The 20,442-nt window shown below is 43.8% G+C and overlaps 1 protein-coding gene across 1 annotated transcript in view; it reads left to right on the forward strand.

Annotated features, from left to right (window-relative positions):
• Positions 1–2,502: 2,502 nt before the first annotated feature.
• Positions 2,503–20,442, forward strand: part of NNT (nicotinamide nucleotide transhydrogenase) — a 109,862-nt gene continuing 91,922 nt past the window's right edge. The window contains exons 1-2 of the mRNA XM_075589018.1: positions 2,503–2,659; positions 13,594–13,796. Of these exons, the coding sequence (XP_075445133.1) occupies positions 13,646–13,796 (151 nt within the window). The 5' untranslated portion in view covers positions 2,503–2,659; positions 13,594–13,645. The remainder of the gene's footprint in view (positions 2,660–13,593; positions 13,797–20,442) is intronic.

The following is a 20,442-nucleotide window of genomic DNA, read 5'->3' on the forward strand; positions in this document are numbered from 1 at the left end:
TATTTTTATTATCATCAACGCTGTTGAATTCTGTGAGACTACATATATTAAGCAACTTTAAGAGACACAGAAAAGCAGTGGGAGCTGACAAGGTTACAACTGTATTAATTCTTTATAGCCAGAGTTCAAAATGCAATGGCATTAATGATCATGGAGTACCAATATGTTTAATTTTTACAAGTACAAATATTATTTTGTTAATATTTTATTTGCAAACGTATAAATCAACATTTGTAGAAAAACGTGATTTAAAAAAAATAAAAAAAGACCTGTGGAAAACAGTCACTATCTCCCAGAAGAAACTGCAGCCCCAGGCAGGAGTATAAACAGTAACATGTCTTTATTCTTCATAATACACAGCAGTATACCAACACTCTCTTGTCCCTGGAATCTTCCCCCAGGGCTTGAGCCCCAAAGGTCTATCCTAAGCGCCCATGCAGAGTATGGGGTTGTTGTCCCACTTCCCTGAGGGATATGAAGGAAGGTGACCAGAGCCCTGGCTCCACACTTTCAACACCACCTAAATTTGGATCTGCAGTCCCTTTAGTACCCAGGAGGAGGGTCCTAGGTTTGAGCCCCTGATAGGGCAGCACACAGGCCTCAGGATCACCCCCCTGCCACTCAAGGGAGTTGATTACTGCAGTGGAACCCAGATTAACCCTAAGGCTAAGGCCCCGCTCCCAGAGTCAGCGCGCCCGCACTTCAGACAGACGGTGCACTGACATACACAGACCGCGATATGCGGTCTGTAGGGAGCGGGAGGTGGGCAGGAGTGGGAGGTTTGACAGGGAGGGGGGGCGTGGCTTGAGCGGAGGTACCCGCTACTCTCCCCCCCCCTCCCTCCACGGACTCGGGCTGGAGCCGCTGAGGGTAAGTTAACAAACACACACACACACACTCATACACACACACACACACACACACACAGGCACACACATACAGAGGCAGGCACTCACGCACTCATACACACACACACACACACAGACAGAGGCAGGCACTCACGCACTCAGGCACACACACACACACACAGACAGGCACTCACGCACTCAGACACATACACACACACACAGACAGGCACTCACCTGCTTTCACTCCACACTCCTCCCCGCTCCCCGAAGCCTCCCCTCCCTATTGGCTCACAGCCACACCACGTGACGCGTCAATGCTATGGAACACCATTTTCTTGTGTCCCATAGCGGCTGACGCACCACAGCGTGTAGTGCGCTGTGCCGCCAGGGGGGACCGGCTCGGGAGGATTCCCCTGCTGGTGGGGAACTCGCGTGTGGCCGCCCGCGCCAACGAGCGCAGCGGGACCGAGGCCTAAGGCTTGGCGCGTTGAGTTAAATGAATATCATTGTGTTCGGCCACGCGCGCTCGTTAGGCGAGACAGATGAAATTGATTCCCAGGCGCACTGAAGGGCCACATGACCTTCAGCAACCAATCAGTTCTAGTCTCTGCTTGACCACACCCCCTGCTTGGGCTTGAAAAAAAATATGCAGGACAGCTGAGCGTTCATGCTTGGAGAGTTGGTGACGTTACCACTCAAGCATGAGCGCGCTCAGCGGGAGCGTTGCTGCACAGGGTGGCGCTGAGCAGGCGAGCGTGCCCACACTGGCTGCGATGAAACATATTGCAGCAATGTGTTTGGCCAGCGTGAGCGAGCGCCTGCTCATTGCTTAGGTGCTTGCCGAAGCAAGCAAAATTTAATTTGTCTCTCGCTTGCGCGTCACGTGAGTGGTTCGCCCAATGAGGGCGAAATAGCTCCGTGATGTCATGGCCGCGCCCCCCGAATCACCTCGCCTGCGCACGCACCTAGCCGGCCACAAATCTCCCGGCCAAGCAGGGAGCGTGAGGTCACCGCACACGATTGCCCGAACCCTGCTTGTGTTTCATTGCGGCCAGCGTAAGCGCGCCTGCTCAGCGCCACCCTGGCCGCAGCCTAAGGCCTCATCCAGGGTGGCACTGAGCGGGCGGGCACACTCATGTTGGCCGAGATGAAACACATTGTGGCAATGTGTGTGGCCAGCGTGAGCATGGGCGGCGCTTAGCTGCTTGCCGAGCAAGCAAATTTGAATTTGCTGCTCGCAAGCACGTCACATGAGCAGTTCGCCTCCTTGACGTCGTGGCCGCGCACCCAGACGCCACAAATCGGACGGCCGAGCAGCGCACGAGTACTCCCGTTCCCTGCCTGGCCGAGGCCTAATACTGACTGCACTGGTACCAGGGCTAATGTGCTAGGCAGGGCAGATTAGTTGCCAAGAGGATACATGGCTACATACAGCATCTAAAATGAGGTTCAAATAGCTTGGGCTCAGCGCTACACAAGTTTAACATTTCTAGAAACCAAGCAGTACAGTTTTGGTTTTGGCTGCTCACTACCCTTCCCAGCTTAAACATGGCACACTGACTAGAAAAAGAAGCACCCATCATCACATAACTTTAGACTGGCCAACACTTTCCATAAGGACAAACCCCCCTCCTTGTGCAGCTTGGAGTGTGCAGTAGGAGGAGCACGGTCACGTGACGCCGGCGGCCAACACAACGTGAAGAGTCTCTTCCGGGGGTCAGCTCGCCGGCGCAGCAGCACCAGCACCCAGTCCCCCACCTGCAGCAGGAGGTGCAGGGCCGCGCGGACTCCACTCCCAGCGGCTTCCGAAGGTCAGTGCAAAGGCGGGACCTAGCGCAGTGGGACAGGAGGCGGGTAGAGAGCTGCCCTATACATGTAGGAGCTTGCACGGGCAGAGAGGGGCAGGGAGACAGGCTGCGTGTGTTGTTGCAGTGCAGTGCTCACCATTGCATCCCATGGAGAGGAGGGGGGAGCACAGCGGGGGTATAGCGGCTCCTCAGTCGTGTAGAGATGCAGACCTGTGCTGTGAGATCTGGAGTGAGGGTTATTGTAGCATGAGTATTATGCAGTGTCTTTTGCCCCGTGTCTTCGGGTTAGATATCTATCTATATCTCCTGGTTTTGTAGTAAGGGTCGCACATGAAAGTTGCACTGATAAATCACGAAAGGCTCTAAAGAGGCGTAGAAGTGACTTTATTTCATTAGCGTTGAAGGGCGCACTCTTCTAAGGACGCGGTGAGGTTAAACCCCATGCAACGACCTGTGCCAAGGACTCGCCCAGCGGCACCAGCACCAGGGAATAGGGACAAGGTGACACCTGTCTGCGGGGCAAACGGTGCAAAGTAATGCACAGCTGTGTGTGTACCTATATCTCTGCCGTGTTTATATATAGCTACAATACAAAAGCATGTTGGCAGATATTATATAATACACCTAACAGAACAGTTCTGTTTATATGCGTGAGAATATACATGTGCATTGCATGACACGGTGTACGAGGACACGTGTGTTTAAAGCACATTTATTTTTAAATAACGGGTCAAAGCCGTGTAATCCCCGCAGAGCCTAGTGCTTGTGTTGCACATGCCGGCCCTGGCTCGGTACTTGCAGCCGGTGCTGGGTCCATGCCTGTATTTGGCAGTGTCTGTGCAGGAGACGCAGGACTGGAGGTCATTGATGAATGGACTTGGCGTTATTTGATTGACAGGAGAGGGGGGGGGGTTATCACGTGCTTGCCGCGTAGACTGGTTTATAAATAGAAGGAAGTCTCTTGTTTCGCGCTAGCCAATAGCAAGCTGCTCCTCCGTTTGTGGGCGTGGCTGTGCGTGCCTGACGCTGACGCCGCGCGCTGAGGAGGCTGTGTGCGGTTACACTTGGTTTGCCCTTGACAGGAGACGTAATTTGCGCGTTGCTAGGCAACGGAGGGGCGGCATCAGAAGCGCTTTTCAGGCCTAGGGAGGTCTTAGTGAGGGTCAATTCCCATAGACAGACGTGTGTAACGCACACTGAATGCAAAATACACAGGATAATACTTTGCATTGTGTACTGTTTAGGGGGTGTGGGCAGCTTGACACTAATAGAATTGCGAAATTAATTATATTGTGGGACAATAAGGACAGTTTGCTATTAAACATACCCCAACATTTGGGCCATACTAGCACGTGCAGCCGACTGAAAGCAAGGGTGGTGTCACTTCACCGTCACAGAAATGTAGAAAACAGAAACGCACAACGTTTGGAGCGGGAGGTGGGGGGGAAAAGGGGGGAAGTAAGGTCATGCACCAGGCAGGAGGTATATGCAAACAGGAACGGTTTATTAACTCTGTACAACACAGTTACACGGCAGGCTACTGCCCGATGCAGTACTCTTCTCACAGAGTGATGGTCCCTGGACCGTCACTACAGGCCAAGGGCACCCACAGCCATCCTAGCACTTCCCCCCACCTCCCTAGCAGAAGTATGGTCCACACTCTCTCTTCCCCGGAGGGAATGCCCCAATCTCGGGCTCCCTGTTGTGTGACCTGCTTTCCTCAGAGGGGGAAGGACACTCCTAACTTTAGGACGTTCATGCCCTTGAGTACAGCCAGGAGTTGGGCACCCCGCTGTCTCCGCTACAACAGGATGTACCACCCACTGCTGTCACTCAAGTGCAGTACCATAGGAAGGGGGGAAACCCCATAGCAACTACTGGCAACCTGATTGTACCAGGGTTTACTGCCAGCCCAAGGGCACAATAGTAGCCATCAGGTGACCTGGCTACATAAGTTATTTTTGCAACAATACATTTTAGTTTGCAATTTCTTTACAGCTCACCCACATTTCAGTATGCTGGGAAAATATTTTGTTGTACTTCCTGATAAGTCACTTTTTCCCAGTCTGTCTTTGGAAGATTGATAACTGCATTTGTTTCTCCTCTCCCAGATTTCCATAATAGGAGCGGTTATTTATTAGGATGTCTTTTAATTGGAGCGGCTGTCTCCATCAGGAGTTAAAAATGTCCCAAGATTTCGAAAAAAAAAAAAAAAATCATCCATAAACATTTATTGGAACTGGATGCGTGTCGGAGAATTAAAAAATGTATACTTCGGTACATACATATATACACATATCTATCTCTCAAACGAAGCATGTGTAACATGGTACAAGCACTTCTTAATAAGTTTAACCTTTTAGTTGACATGCATTCGCAAGGAATGTTGTAAAAATCTCATAAGAATTTCTCACAAACACAGGAGCCAGCATGTCACAACCATAGAGTTGATACATACTATACTGAGTCATGGAGTCACACTGGGAACGGTTCCGTTTCAGAATGCAGAGGGAATTGCAAAGTTTAGCGTTCGTATAAGTCTCTTCCAGCATGTACTTGGGACTCTCCTCCCTTTGGTGCATCTTGCTGTCTTCCGCTGACGTGATGAGCTTTTTCACTTATGCAGCTTGTAGTAAAATTTAGAGTGGTTAAATTAAAGGTTCTGGAAACTCAAATTGAAGTCGTCCAGGATGAATTACAACCTTGTTCAGAAAATCCAAAGCCTTAACATTTTGATCACTGAGAGTTGAACATTTTTAAAAAGAACAGATTGAAAGATAAAACAAACTTTTTAGAGGAGATGATTAGGGCAATAATAGGATCACCAATTGGATACCTGCTGCTTTATCATAAATCGTCTGATAGTAGGCCTTGTAATATTTTCTAGCACAAACAGTAGTTAGGCGAAGCTCTGGTGGTGCTTGGTGTAACAAGCCCCATTGAATTTAGAACATTCAATTGTAGAGATCGTCAGTGTCCAGTAGGTTCTCCAAATGTGATTGTGATGTTGAAAGCCAAGTTGACGGTTTGCACCATTGTGAATCCAACGCACAAGTTATGGGAGCTAGACAAAACATTTCATGCAGAATTCTAGACTAATCCTTTTTTAGGGAATACCTTAGAGACTCCTCCTTTTTAGATGTCAAAAGAGCATATCCACTTTGGGATGGAAAACACACCAATACTACTCCAATCCGCAGTGGAAGAGGAACCCGAGCAGGTAGAATATGTTCAGGAGAAAAAGCAAAACAAGCGATCAATAGTTATGTGTACCAAATGGTGTTTATAACTTAGCTTCTCATACTTACTCTTGACCAGACTTTTTTTTTTTTTTTTTTTAACACTCCCAATGTTTTTTTGTAGACAAACCGTTTAACCAGAAAGGTCAATTTGAAGCGTTCCCCCCCTTCAATTAATAAATTCAAGAAAGATCAGTCGAATATATTTGATACTCCAGAACTAGAATGTGTTGGGACATTTTCTGCTCTTTTAGCGTAATCTGATTTTCAATAGATGTGTAAGAAAGATTCATAATTGAATTTGTAACATCTTTGGAAAAGGCTGATTGTCTTTCTGGTGTTATTCATTCACCTTTTTCGACCCAAGCCACGTTTCTTCAAATATCAATCGAAGGAAAGTTTCGTGGAGACATTTTATTCACTTGTATTACACGATTTTGAGAAATTGTGTTGCAATATATGAATCGTAACCTCTCATTAGGGGAGGAAAGGACATTGCCAGGACTCCAGTATTTTGATCATTAAATGATTAGGCAAGCAAAGATGGTAGCATAGTTTTCTATAAGGAAAAATATATGTATTGGGTTATTAACAGACAGGAAGTCATGCAAACCTGTGACTTCTGATCTAGTTGACTTTTAATCTCTTTCATACATTTGAAGGATGCCCTTGATAATGTAATTACTAAAATATGATGACAGATTCTATCTATCCTATCTATCTTGCACACCAGGTGCGTACGAATCTTAAAAATACTCTAGGTAGACCTATCATATCTGGGGTGGAGTCAATGATGTCCAGGTATGTTGACCACGATTTACAACCTTATATGGTCAAGTTAAAATGTTACCCCAGGGACACGCCTCACTTCATCGACTCCATCTCAGGGATCAAATGGAAACACACATATAGGGTGGCTTTCTTGGATGTACAGGCACTTTGCACACGCATTGAACATTTTAATTGGGTGCAGGCTGTTGAATATTTTAAATTGGACACTATATTTACTTTACGTGAAAAGCAATTTTTGCATTTATACCTTTACACACTTATTTTCTATTTAGTTATCAGTATTATTTACAGATGTGTGAAACGGCCCTGGGAACCAGCTTGGCCTCCAGTTATGTCAACCTATGCATAGGTTTTTTTTTTGTAGGATAGGTTTGTTTTGAAGAACCTACATCTGGGAGTGTTCCTGGTCTACTATGACCTTTTCATTGATGATATGGTTTGGGATGGGGAGGAGGATATTCTTAAAGAGATTGTGTTAATGACGAGCATTTGGGGTTCAAATTGACATTACATTCACTTTTGTACCATTATATATTTTTGGGATCTTGTACGTTCGATTTCAAATATTCAAACAGATGTTCACTTTAAAGATGTGTTTGCGGATAGCTATTTACATGCCAATAGGAATCGCCAAAAATGGCTTCAGATAATTCCATTTAAGTCAATTTAATCGGCTAAGGAGAAATTGTTCCAGGATTCCAGTTTCGTTAAGCAATCTAAAATTTATAGTTGGTGGATTCCTTATGCAGAGTTAAATCTGTTGATGGCTAGTTTGTTAGACACTTCGAAGGCTAAAAGCGTAGTCAAGGATAATACATATTTTGGATCTAATCCACATTCATCATGATATAGATGGACCCTTGTGGGTATTACTTATGTCTATAACTAGGTATAATCAGTCTGCTGATTTTTTAAAATAACAACAAATTCTTAAACATTAAAGTATGCTCTTGTGTGAGCCACATCTTGGTCAGATATTGCCTAAATCCACCCCAATGGTATGTAAGAAGGCTACAAATATAACAAAGAAGCACCTAGAAAACGAAAGGAACCTATTTATTTTATTTATTTATGTATAAAATGTTTTACCAGGAAGTAATACATTGAGTGTTACCTCTCGTTTTCAAGTATGTCCTGGGCACAGAGTTAAAATGACAAATAATACATGGTTACAAATACAGTTACATAAGTGAACAGGGTATACAGGGTATACATTATATACAAGACATTGCATGCACAGTTAAAGATAATATATATTATGGGCGTATGTAACAGTTACAGACCAGATTAAAATGTGAGACAGCTTTGGTTTTGAAAGAACTTAAACTGGTGGTGGATGTGAGAGTCTCCAGTAGGTTGTTCCTGTTTTGGGGTGCATGGTAAGAGGAGGAGCGGCCAGATACTTTGTTGAGCCTTGGGACCATGAACAGTCTTTTGGAGTCTGATCTCAGATAAGTGCTGCATGTGGTAGGGGTGAGGAGCTTGTTCAGTTAGATGGGTAGCTTTCCCAGAAAGTATTTGAAGACAGGAAAGGTGAACTTTGCGCCTAGACTCAAGTGATGACCAATCTAGTTCTTTGATCATTTCGCAGTGATGTGTGTTGTAGTTGCATTGGAGAACAAAAGGCATATTGAGTTGTAGAGGGTGTCAAGTTTGCTAAGGTGGGTTTGGGGTGCCGAGCTGTATACTATGTCTCCATAGTCGATAATTGGCATTAGCATCTGCTGCAGGCTTAGGGAGGATTTGTTCCTGTAAAGTACCCCTAGTTTGGCATAGGTTTTGAATGTCAGGGTATCAATGTGCATCCCGAATGTTAAGTGGGAGTCAAACCATATGCCCAGGTATTTAAAACTAGTAACAGGAGTTAGGGTGGTGTTAGCTTTGGTTCTGGTCTGGAGCTCAGTCACTGGAAGCTTTAAAAATGTAGTCCTGGTCCCAAATACCATTGTTACAGTCTTGTCAGTGTTTAAAAACAGTTTGTTTTTGGAAATCCGGTTTTCGAGTCTCAAAAAGTCAGACTGAAGTATGTGTACGAGGTCGGGTCATCCTTCTGTTACAACTTCTGTTCCTTTTTGGTATTTTTAAATGCAATAGGAGTCGATGTATTATGTGTAGTTATCTTTGTAACCAAGAGTATTTTTCTTCATCTTTCAAGGGAGGCCACGTTTTAAGGGTCATATTAATTGTTTAACAACCTATGTTGTTTATGTTATTTTGCACTTGCGGTTACCAGCAGATTGGAAGGACTATTGACAATGACAGAACAAAAATTGGAAATAGATGTAAGAAATTAGGATAGTCTACACCAGGGGACGCAAACATTTGCTGCTGCATCAAATGACTTTGCTGGGTCATGTGACCCACGGTGTCATTTGACGCGTGTGATGTCACGTCACATGACCCCGCGGTGTCAGTTGACGCTGTCTGAATCACAGTAAGTTGAGAGTTGCAGAGGCCTCGTGATCCCACCCCCCAGAAAAATCTTCTGCGCCCTCCAGTTTGGTCTACACAAGCAAGTAGGTTTTAGTCCAATGGCCTTCAGACTAAAGGTACACATCAGTAATTCTTTTTCCTTCTTTATAGCCGAGATGCTAAGTGGCTTCCAATATGGGATGTGCAACACTTTCACACAAGGTCACAAAGCATGCAAAATGTGCCCTTTTTGAGTTGAGGAAAAAAATCTGCGCCTGCATCGAGAGATGACAAGTGATAAGCCGTGCATTGCAATTTTATTTATTATGCTAATTTTCATATTTCCCTGTATTTAGGTAAATTTTTATACACGTGAGGGGCTCTCCAGAGCTGAACCAAGACTATTTGGCCTCAGAGACCCCCTGCTCCCCGAGATACTTATTGGAGGAAGTGCTTCTGGTACTTCATAGAGGTTTAAAAACCCCACATCACGTGGGCCAATAGGAAGCTAGGGCTGATGACGCAACTATTTGCCCATGTGATATGAGAGTTTTATACCTTTTACATTCTTTATTTTTCCTGGAGAGGATCCGACTGCATTTTCCCCAGTAAGTACCTTGGGAACCAGGGGGTAAGTCGAGCTGAAATTCATGTGGTTCGGCTTTCTATCTAAAAATTTGGTAAACAAAATGGAGCAGACTGATTTTTTTTTTTAAAGCAGCTACACACACAGTATCTTTCGCTGTATGGTGATATTTCACTGTCCGTTTGAGATATTGTAAAATCTGACGCTCATTTTGCGACATTGGCCCGTTTGAAACTTGGTGAAATATCATTCTACAAGGAATTAATTCGGGGGGGGAGGGGGGAGCTTGGTTTTGCAAATGCACTCTGTTGCACAAATTTACTTGCAATGTGTTAATTTTTATTTATCTCTATAGTCATCTTTAGTACTTACAAAGATCACTTTTCCTCTCTAGTGGCTATAGCACATAGATTTTCGCCCCTGCCCCTCTCATACAATTCCTGTATGGCGGTGAAACATCTTACTTATAGGCAAAACCTAGACATGGATTCACGTTGTTCAACAAACATTTCACTTCAAAGTGTGTTTCCACCTTTTCTTTTCTGTCTTGGCTGAATATTCAGATCATTTCACACCTTTTTTTATTTTTTTTTATTTAACTTACTAGTTTCTTAAACCTCATAGGTATCATATGGGTACATTGAATACAGCTTGTGTTGCGGGTCAGGAATAAATCTGAGCTACATTAGTGTTCTTTCTGTGCTGTTGCCTCTTTTCCTCATTCCCTTTGCGGCTTCCTAGTTTGCATTGATTTGCTGATAATGAGCATTGATTTGCATGCATTATAGGTCGACACTGACCACTTTTTACAAGTGTTTTCTCTAATACAGTCACAAGGTGAATTTTTTTTAGTTTAAACTACATATTACGTGGACTAAGAGGAATGCCTGTTAAACTTGACATTAACCAGGATGTTACTGTGATTAGTTTTAGGCAGCGGTTCATGAGAGAATATGTCTAATGTTATGATCCGATACCTGGAAAATCCTTGCAACCAATGCTTGTGCAAACAATACAGTGCAAACAGACCTCATTAAAGCTTCAGCACTGCTTACAGTTCATTTCACTTCCACCGATTTTTTTTCTTGCATACTACTTGGCATTCATTACATTGTTGGTTTCCAGTGGCATGTTGGGTCAATTGCAATGTGTTGGCAGACACTTGAATACATTTATTTTTGCAGTTGAACTGCACAGTTTTCTCTTGGTGGACTTACTGCAGTAGCTTGTCCATGTGATCACCCTGCAGCTACTGTAGGTTAGGCCATAAAAGATAGGTATTTCTCACACCTATTTATAGTATATAGTGGTTGACGCAGTCTATTTTTAATAGACCAGAGTTGGTTTAAACGCCGGGTGTAACTATTACTGAAGTTGCTGTTAGTAAATTGTGGCCATACTACAAAAGTAGTACAACCTTTTATTATTTTTTTTTATATTCAGCTCTGACTAAAGCTAGAAAGAGATCTTCTCCATGGCATTGTACCTGATTTTAGCTTATATAGACAATAGACCTGACCCTGTAACAATCTTGCACTTCAACACTTTGCATTAGAAACCGGACCAGGTAAACATGGCTTTGATGGAAAATCTACATTCTATATACTGAAAACGGCGATAAAGGTGAAATATTATTGTTAGATTATGGCAAGTGTGTGCGCTGAACTTAAGGTCTCCTACTGTCCCTTGGTTGTTAGTCCTGCTGCTTCACAATTCACCATTTTGCTTTTCTATTTACTACCTGTGTTGGGGAAACCATTCTGGACATAGGTTTTGAACTATTGATGTAAAGAAAACATCCATCATCTACATCAGGGGGGCGCAAACTTTTTTCCCTGCGCCCCCCTGACGGCTGTCCCCTCGCTCCCGCGCCCCCCCCAACCCCAACTTACCCGCGCTCCGGCGTAATGACGTCACGTTGCCATAGCAACGTGACGTCACATGACATCGCAGCGTCATTTTGACGCCGCGTTGCCATGGCGACGCCGGGAGGAAGCCGCCGGAGCCACGGGTAAGTATGGTTTACAGAGGCCCTGCAGCTCCCCCGGCACTTAATTTAAGTGCCTTCGGGAAGCGCGCGGGGCCTCTGTAAACCCCGCGCCCCCCGTCGGCAGTCTCGCGCCCCCCCTGGGGGTCGCGCCCCACAGATTGCGCACCGCTGATCTACATGGTACTTTTTTTGGTACTGGAAAAGCTTCATAACTAGAGTGCCAATGGAGAATCCATCTCCAGGGCTTTGTGATCACTTTTATGTAGCAATAACGTGGCCCAGATCTGCACCTGACGTCGGGGACAGTGTGCCGTGACATGGCATCTCATGGAGCTATTGCAATTAAGTTTTTGGCTACGTGAAAGCTGCAGACTTGTGCTGCCGATCCCACAGTATTAACGACCTTTCTGTTCTGGGAGAGACACAGGCCACGTGTGTAACTGCTGTCCCTATAATAAACGTGGTTGCAATTGCGGCAATGAAAGTTATGTTACAGTTCTGCGTGTCATGAATATCAATGTGGCTGGTCTTTTAAATGACTGGTCTCAATAGATTATAGGACGATACAGGGTAACTGAATTGTGTTGAAAAGGAGGGGTGCAATGCGCACTCACATCTAGGTAGGAATATACGGGGTCATTTTAATGTATGAATGAATTTGTGTTTTTAACTAATATTTGAATTAATAAAACTTTATTATTTTCTGGTCTTCTCGGGCACTATGGGTCTAAAGACCCACACAGTAATTATCTGTTGGATCAATGTTATCCGTTTACCTTAACCCAGCATTGAGTGCTATATATATATAGAGGAAACCTTCTTTGATCCCCTTTGGATCAACCCTGTTATTAGGAATATGTATAGGGGAGAGAAAACACAAATAGTGTGATACTGATAAGTACCAAAATAAACAAATGAAGGTGGTAATGCACTCACATTTGTTGAGATTAAACAGGCATTTCGGTTATCAGTTTAACCAGTCTTGTAGTATGAGCGCTCGGATGGCGGGATACTTCCAACGGTGTATGGCGTGTGTGTGCCTAGAATAAATTTCTTTTCTACAAATCCGTAGTCTCTCCTGCTAAGACATAAGATGTGCCCCTATGCTCCATGTCTTGTCTGGTTTGAATTGGGGGTTGGCATATCCATCTTCCTCCAATGAACATTTAATGCTTGAAGGACCTTCAAAGAAATTTGCTGAGGGGCCCCAAGGCAGTAACGTTATCGTTTATTAGTAAAGCCCCAACATATTCTGGAGTGCGGTACAATAAGTTGATTAACTTTCCCATGCAAATAGTTTGGGAGCTGAATTTAAATATTTTGTCCAAAGCTGCAAAACTTGCACAAATAGACTTGAACAGAATTTCTAAATGGTTTTATATAGTTCCAAGTACAGTAATGACTACAGGAGGGCCCCACTAATACGGCGGGTTCCGTTCTGAGGACCCGCCGTAAAACGAAAATCGCCGGAAAGTGGAACCGACGATTTTCATTAGGTGCGCATGCGCAGACCGGCAATGTGCCGTTTTTGCGCATGCGCCACAGAAGGAAACACCTCCGTTCTGCGCATGCGCGACCCCTGGACGGCCCGATGCGCTGATATGGCGGCCCCCTTGTAGGCACCGCCGTATCGGCGGAGCGCCGAGAAGCGGGGCCCTGCTGTATTTCATCTTGCTAATTAATCCGCTTCATTCTGTGTGTGTCTAACCTTGAAATCTTTAAATAGATTGCTATTCCGTCTCAAAATGCAATCGGCATGTACAATGTTGTATGTTCCGTGCTGTATCGGTCATGCCTTTTTGTCTAAATGAGAAGAGGGAGAACAGGTTAGATGTTGTGTGGTTTATCACTTTGGCTGCTCTTCAAGTGATAAAATACAAAGCCTTCACTTAAAGTTTCCTTATTTTGTGTTTGTCAGGAGGACTCCCAAGTGTCCCAAACGTTCCAGCCTGAAATAAGATCCAACCATCATGGCGGGTCTCCTGAGATCGATCGCTACTAGCTGCTCCAGTCCTCTTCTCAGCACTGCGGTGTCACTGAAGGTGCACACGGTGAAGACGCCATGCTTGCGACTGTTCCGCACTCATCAAGGACTTTGGTGCGAGCAGCCAGTGAGGCCAGGTAAACACATGCTATAATACGTTATCCATGGACCTGCCTTTATACACTGTGTCATGCAATGCAAATGTGCTGGTTTTGCTTTGGAAATACCATCTCATAATGCAAATATGGGAAATGTACAACATCTTAATGTCTGTACTGAGTATGCTTGTGTGCATCAAGTTTCTTAGGGGCAGTCCGTGTGGCACTTTAAAACCCTTTTTTGTTTTAATGTACTGTATGCAACCTTTTGATAAATATTTTTTTAATATTGAAAACTACCTAAGCTGCTGGTCGATTTTGTTCTCTAGTGATTGATTGATCAAAGATTCTTGGGTCCACGTAATGGCTGCTATTTCAGTTTTAATCAGTCTGTCAGTAACTCGGCAGCTACAATGTATCCTAATATTTCTAATGTAACATTGATCTGCAAACTGCTGGGAACATTGGCAACAAATTATCACAATTAGGAAAGGGTTGCAAATATCTTACACTGTTTGGATGCGAGATAAAACCTGCTATAGAAATCAAAGGATGCTCACTATATTAAAGGAGCAATCCAAGCGCTTTTACTGTAAATGATCTGATGCCATAGAACTGATTTTATTGAAAAGGGGGACGGGGGGGGGGGGGGGGGGAAATCACATAGGATATTGAATGTATTGCTCTAAGTCTTTCTCCTCTATTAATGGTCCTTTACCCTCTAAGAATCTCCGAACCCTTCCAAAATATATAGTGACTTTGTGGAACCTAACCAGTTATTAATTTATGTAGAAATATAAATACATTGGGGTTCTAATTATTATTTTTTTTAAATAATGTAACCGTTTTCTATATCCTATATAATTTATAACATTGCAGCACAGCAGTCGATAACATAAAATATTGTGAAATTAAATTATTGGGTCTGGAATAGAATAATCTGTTAAAACTCCAAGCCTCAGGGTTCCATGCAACTCCATGTTATCTAAAGTGTATTACTTTATTTATTTTTTATTTTTAATATATGGATTTGAAGTAGTTTGTCTCCAAATCTGAAGCGCATTGAGTTCAGCTCCGGGGCCCCCCTGTTTCTGGCGATTCATCCGTCTGAAGGCAGTGCAGCTGAAACAGCCCCGACTGGGCACAGAAAATGTCTAATTCAAGGTTCTGTATCCCGCGGACCAATAGGAAGTCGCATTGTAATCCTTTGCGTCTTACTATTGGCCTGTGGGACCTTTTTTAAACAGAAGAGATACCAACATCACCTTTTTTAGATGCAAGGATCTCTGGGAGCAGGTAGTCCCAGGAGCTGAAATGAATGCGGTTTATCTCGGGAGACCCCAATGCTCTTCACCTGGAGGGGGGGGGGGGACAATTGGTATTAAAATTATTATTATTATTTTTTTTTTTTAAAGAGGGTTTAAAGCCTTAATGCAGCATTTTTTGAAAAGTAGTCCTAACACAGAGACCCTGGTGAAGTTTGCTGGGCTGCTTCTGTGTACTGCCCACTACAGAATGAAAATCAAGCTAGAGTCGAGTACTGGTTGTATTTCCAAACAAAATGTGTTTCAAGACTGATGTTTTCAGTGGGTTGTTAGTTGTCATGTACATTGTGGACCAGCAGGACTGTCTGTGTGACGTCTTGTTCCCAGTAGCATTTTGTAAGTATCATTGCGTTTTATGGACCTTGTTTGTAGAAATTAAGTGGTTAAAAGAACTGCCTGCAGATAACTTTCTTTTAACAAAACAACTTTTTCCCTTTGCCTTGTTTGTAAATCTGGCTTAAAACGGTCAGTTCCAGCCAAAGCCGGGTAACAGCAGCACGTGAACAACTTTAAAGTATACAAGTGAAAGAAACTTGATAAGCCATTAAGTTGATGATTAAACTTCATGGATGATAGGCAGGTCTGCATGACTTTCAGTAGTAACCTCTGTGCTGAAGGGTAAAGCTTTGAGACCCTATCTGGCTTGTTAAAGTGGTAACTACAGGGATTTATTCAAGAGAAGCAGCAAGCTGAAACAGCTCAATGCGTTGGCTCACAGTCTAGGACAAAAGTGAACTAAGGACGGTGGCATGTTTAATAGGTTAAATGTAGCTAATCGGATAAATATAGAATTTTTAAAACATTTTAACATTTCCACGGGAAACAAACTTTGGGGGGGTTTATGATCTTGATATCTAATGTCCTTTGGTGATCAGAATGTTAATCAGTGCCAAAAACTGTAGTGGAATGGTCTGTTTTGTTAATTTCTTGTCATTTGTGAAGCTGCAAATTAGTCCAACAGAAACATAAGTAGCTTATACAGGCATACCCCGCTTTAAGTACACTCACTTTAAGTACACTCGCGAGTAAGTACATATCGCCCAATAGGCAAACGGCAGCTCACGCATGCGCCTGTCATCACGTCCTGAACAGCAATACCCGCTCCCTACCTGTACTGAAGCTGTGTGCAAGCAGGGAGACTATAGAACCTGTTACAAATGTGTTATTTACATCAGTTATGCCCGAATATGATGATTGCAGTACAGTACATGCATCTATAAGTGGGAAAAGGTAGTGCTTCACTTTAAGTACATTTTCGCTTTACATACATGCTCCGGTCCCATTGCGTACGTTAATGCGGGGTATGCCTGTAGTTTTTTTTTAATCCAGCAGACCCTCAGAAAACGGAAGTGTTCTTTTTAAAGAGGCAGTCCAAGCAGTTTAAAAAATAAAATAACCCTTTTTGTTTGTTTTTAATGCAGCATTTGATTACTTTTTATTGAAAACTAAATTACTTTAAGCGGTCGATCGATTGGTTCTCCCGTGCTCGATCAGCAGATCCTTGGTTCCCTAAATGGCTGCCTTTCAGTTTCTATCAGTCCTTCAGTGTACAGCTACTTTATAATGTATCCTATATGTAGCGGTGTTTCCTCCACCCTCTGGGAGATTTGCCCTGCTACCAGGTACCTGCTGGCTTACATGATACTGAGGGGTTTGCCGATGGTAGTGGGGACATCAGGACAGGTGTCCGGGGTATTAGCTGGTTCTTTCTTACTCACGTGTCAGCGTCTCCATCTCCTGCAGGCTCCAGAAATTTGGAGACAATCCCTGCAGGAGAACTCACAATACTCTCCCGGATAGATTGCACTCACGAGGCAGGAGTATATTTTAGCAAGAAGGATCTTTATTCTTCCTCTGCATATACAGCATACAAACAGCATCTGCATTCACAGTTAAATTGGCCTCCATCCTTCGGATGGTCCCTGGACTCACACCACTGGCCTAGGGCACTAAGGTGGTCCTTGCTCTTCCCTGACTCCTTATTAGAGTGAGGCTTGGTAATCCCCCCCCCCCACTCCCCGACGGGAGGGGACCGCAGGTGCCAGAGCCCTGTACACCTCTGTGTGATACCAGTCTCTCTCAAGGGGGAGAGACAACTGACTAAATTTGGTAGTGTAGCCCCTTAAGTACCGAGGGGGAAGGTCCAAGGTCTGAGCCCCCTTATTGGGCAGAACAAACTCTGACTATGCGCCAGGCTAAGCGTGAAATGCGTTAGAATGTATCTACTACTTGTATGTCATGGTGTCATTTTTTCATTACATTGATTATAACATAGCCCTAGACGTATTACCTGGGCAGAACACAGGCCTTAGCCCTCCTCCTCCCCTGTCACTCAAGAAAGCTGCTTCTGGTGGGGAAAACCCTGGATTAGTCCTGACACTGCCTGCACTGTTACCAGGACCTGTGTCAGGGAGGGCAGATCAGTAGCTAAGCCAGGCATGGCTACATATATAACTAAGGTAACATTATCTATTGTTACAGTTTGGAACTCAAGCTGCTGGGAATATTGTAAACACATTATCACAAACAGGAAAGTGTTACCAAGGTCTTGCACTGCTGGGGAGGTGGGCTAAAACCTGCTATAGAAATCAAAGGATGCCGAGTATGCTAAGATTCATTAAAATGGCAGTAAAGAGGTGCTCCTTTTAGAGTTGACTTTTAAAATAAAAAAGTAGTAAGAATGATCTAATACAGAAATTATATATTAAACAAAGACGGGATATTACTTTGATTTGCTATTTTAACAGGATGAAACATAAATAAAATGTGTTACTTTAAGTGATTGAATTACACTTAAAATTACATTTTTATTTAAATACAAGAGAGCAAACAGTCCTGGGCGCACTAACTAGTAAAAATGATACCAGTCACTGGTTGCAAAACAGTTCTTGTATTATGATGGTAATGTAGGTCCGTTTGCCATGAGAAATTTGCTGTAATTCCTTGAATACAGATTAGCTCTGTGGAGACAGAAAAACAAACAAAAAGACAATAGCGCAGTATCCTCTGTAAGGGAGCTCATATACTCTGCCGCTAACTACTTACATTAAGTGGTAAAGGACACTGAAAGGTATCTTTGTCTTGTGCTGCAGGGCATAAGACTGGATAACTGATGGCCACAGGTTCATCTGTATCTCTATCTCCTCCACAGATTCCCAGTCGCAGTACCATAAAATGTGATAATAAAATAAATAGTACTGTACCGAAACACCAATTTATTTAAAACAACAAAGATCACAAGAAATGCACTCGCATGCTCTAGGATCTTATAGCGTGATTACAATGTGCCGTCCGCAAGCCTGAGTACTGGGAGCTATGCGCAGGTAGTGAGGCTGGATCTCCGTCTCCTCCTCGCAGTATTGTGAATAGAGCATACTGGGCTAAAACGGTTATTTAAAGCTGTTGTATTACTCTGCATCTGACCTTTTGAAAGTCTGTTTCTTTTAGTATTGGGAATAGAGTATTGTCCCATGTAGGTCGAAAAAGCAGGATATTCAGCGCTCGTGCTGTATAGAAATGTGGATAGTCCCTTTGCAGCATGTACATAGAGCGTCTCCCCGAAAGCTCCTACTTCAAGGTGATCCCCCCTGAAATGGGGGGAGGACACCCTGCAAAACAAGGTGAAAAAAATGCACAGATGCGCACCAGGGATTAGTAATAGGTAATTTATTAAAAATGTACACAAATACTGAGGGGATCCAACCCCACCTCAGATGAAGGGCTAAGCTTAGCTGCTTAGCCCTTCATCTGAGGTGGGGTTGGATCCCCTCAGTATCTGTGTACATTTTTAATAAATTACCTATTACTAATCCCTGTTGCGCATCTGTGCATTTTTTTCACCTTATTGTCCCATGTACCTAATAGAGGCATACCCCGGTTTAAGTACACTCATTTTAAGTACACTCGCGAGTAAGGACATATTTTCAATAGCCCCATTCCCCTGTGTCCGTACGCTCTCTTCGAGTACGGACACTTATTCTGCCCTACAGGCTGCCGTAGTAGTGACGCGCTGATTCCCCTCGCCCAATGGGCAAACGGCAGCTCGTGCATGCGCCAGTCAGCATGTTCTGAACAGCAATACCGGCTCCCTTCCTTTACCGAAGCATCGAAAAGTGAAGCACTACCTTTTCCCCCACTTAAAGTACATTTTCGCTTTACATGCATGCTCTAGGCCCATTACGTACGTTAATGCGGGGTATGCCTGTACATACATATACTGTGGCCATGTCCTCAAATCAGGAATTTCCAGGAGGATGGAGCTTGATAAAGGGCACACGGCCCGAAATGCGTAGGTGAGCATTTTCTGGGTGATCTAGGGGTGATGTTTGATCCCTTCATTTAATAAAAGGATTTTTTTGCTACCAATAGCCTCCTCCACCATTTGTAGGCTGTGCACTGCCTTTGTTCACCCATTTTAAACATTTTTGTAACCTATTGTTGGTATAGCTTTTTTTTAAACCCGCAAACACGTTACACATTTAATTTCCATGTGAAATGAAATGGGGGAATGGTCGAGTGTGGCAACTACAATTTAATGCCAAAAAGGGCAATATCATGCACTTGGGCAGAATACAGGATTAATGACACTATATTTAATGTTAACTACTATAGAGCAGTGGGGAAAGCCAGCAGGATGTTGGGTTGAATAGGGAGAGGTTATTGGCAGCAGAGTGTAAGGTGGTGATGCCATTTTGTGTGTTTTTAAAGTCTGGGCGGACAGAAGTATATTTAGTGTGCGCAAAAATAACGCTTCTAAATTGGTGCATGATATACAGCAGGACTCCAACTAGTTTTCCCAAACGGGGCTGATCAAAAAACATTTGAGTAGAAGGGCGAGTTTATTGTTATGTCATTTTTAGATGCATTTAAAGGCTCGATGATGATTTCCATATTTTGCAAGCATTTATAACATCTGTACTATATCCATCCCCGTAACGTACTAGTGACTTTCAGTGTGAAAAATTGCACCTGGCTGCCTAAGCATTTAGCAGGAACCCTGATGTACGGCATACGACGAATAACTAAATGACCTCTATATGAACAGCTTGGAGGGAGATGGGAAAGGATTTGAAACTTTTAAATACGTAAAGAGTTTCAACAAAGTACAGGAGGCAAGCAACATGAGACCAGAGCTGTCATAAATGTAACCTTTTCAGGTTGGACTAAAGGTGTAAGTGGAGTACAGGAGGGCCCCGGGTATACGGCGGGTTCCGTCCAGCATCATTCATGCGCGACTGTGGATCCAAGATGGCGGCCCCCTTCTCGGTTCCGCCGTATCGGCGGATCGCCGAGAAGCGGGGCCCTGCTATACCTCAAGGTTCAGTACTGGGACCCCAGATTTTTAACTTGTTTTATAATGC

Source organism: Ascaphus truei, chromosome 1, assembly GCF_040206685.1.
Source record: "Ascaphus truei isolate aAscTru1 chromosome 1, aAscTru1.hap1, whole genome shotgun sequence".
NCBI classification, from domain to species: domain Eukaryota; kingdom Metazoa; phylum Chordata; class Amphibia; order Anura; family Ascaphidae; genus Ascaphus; species Ascaphus truei.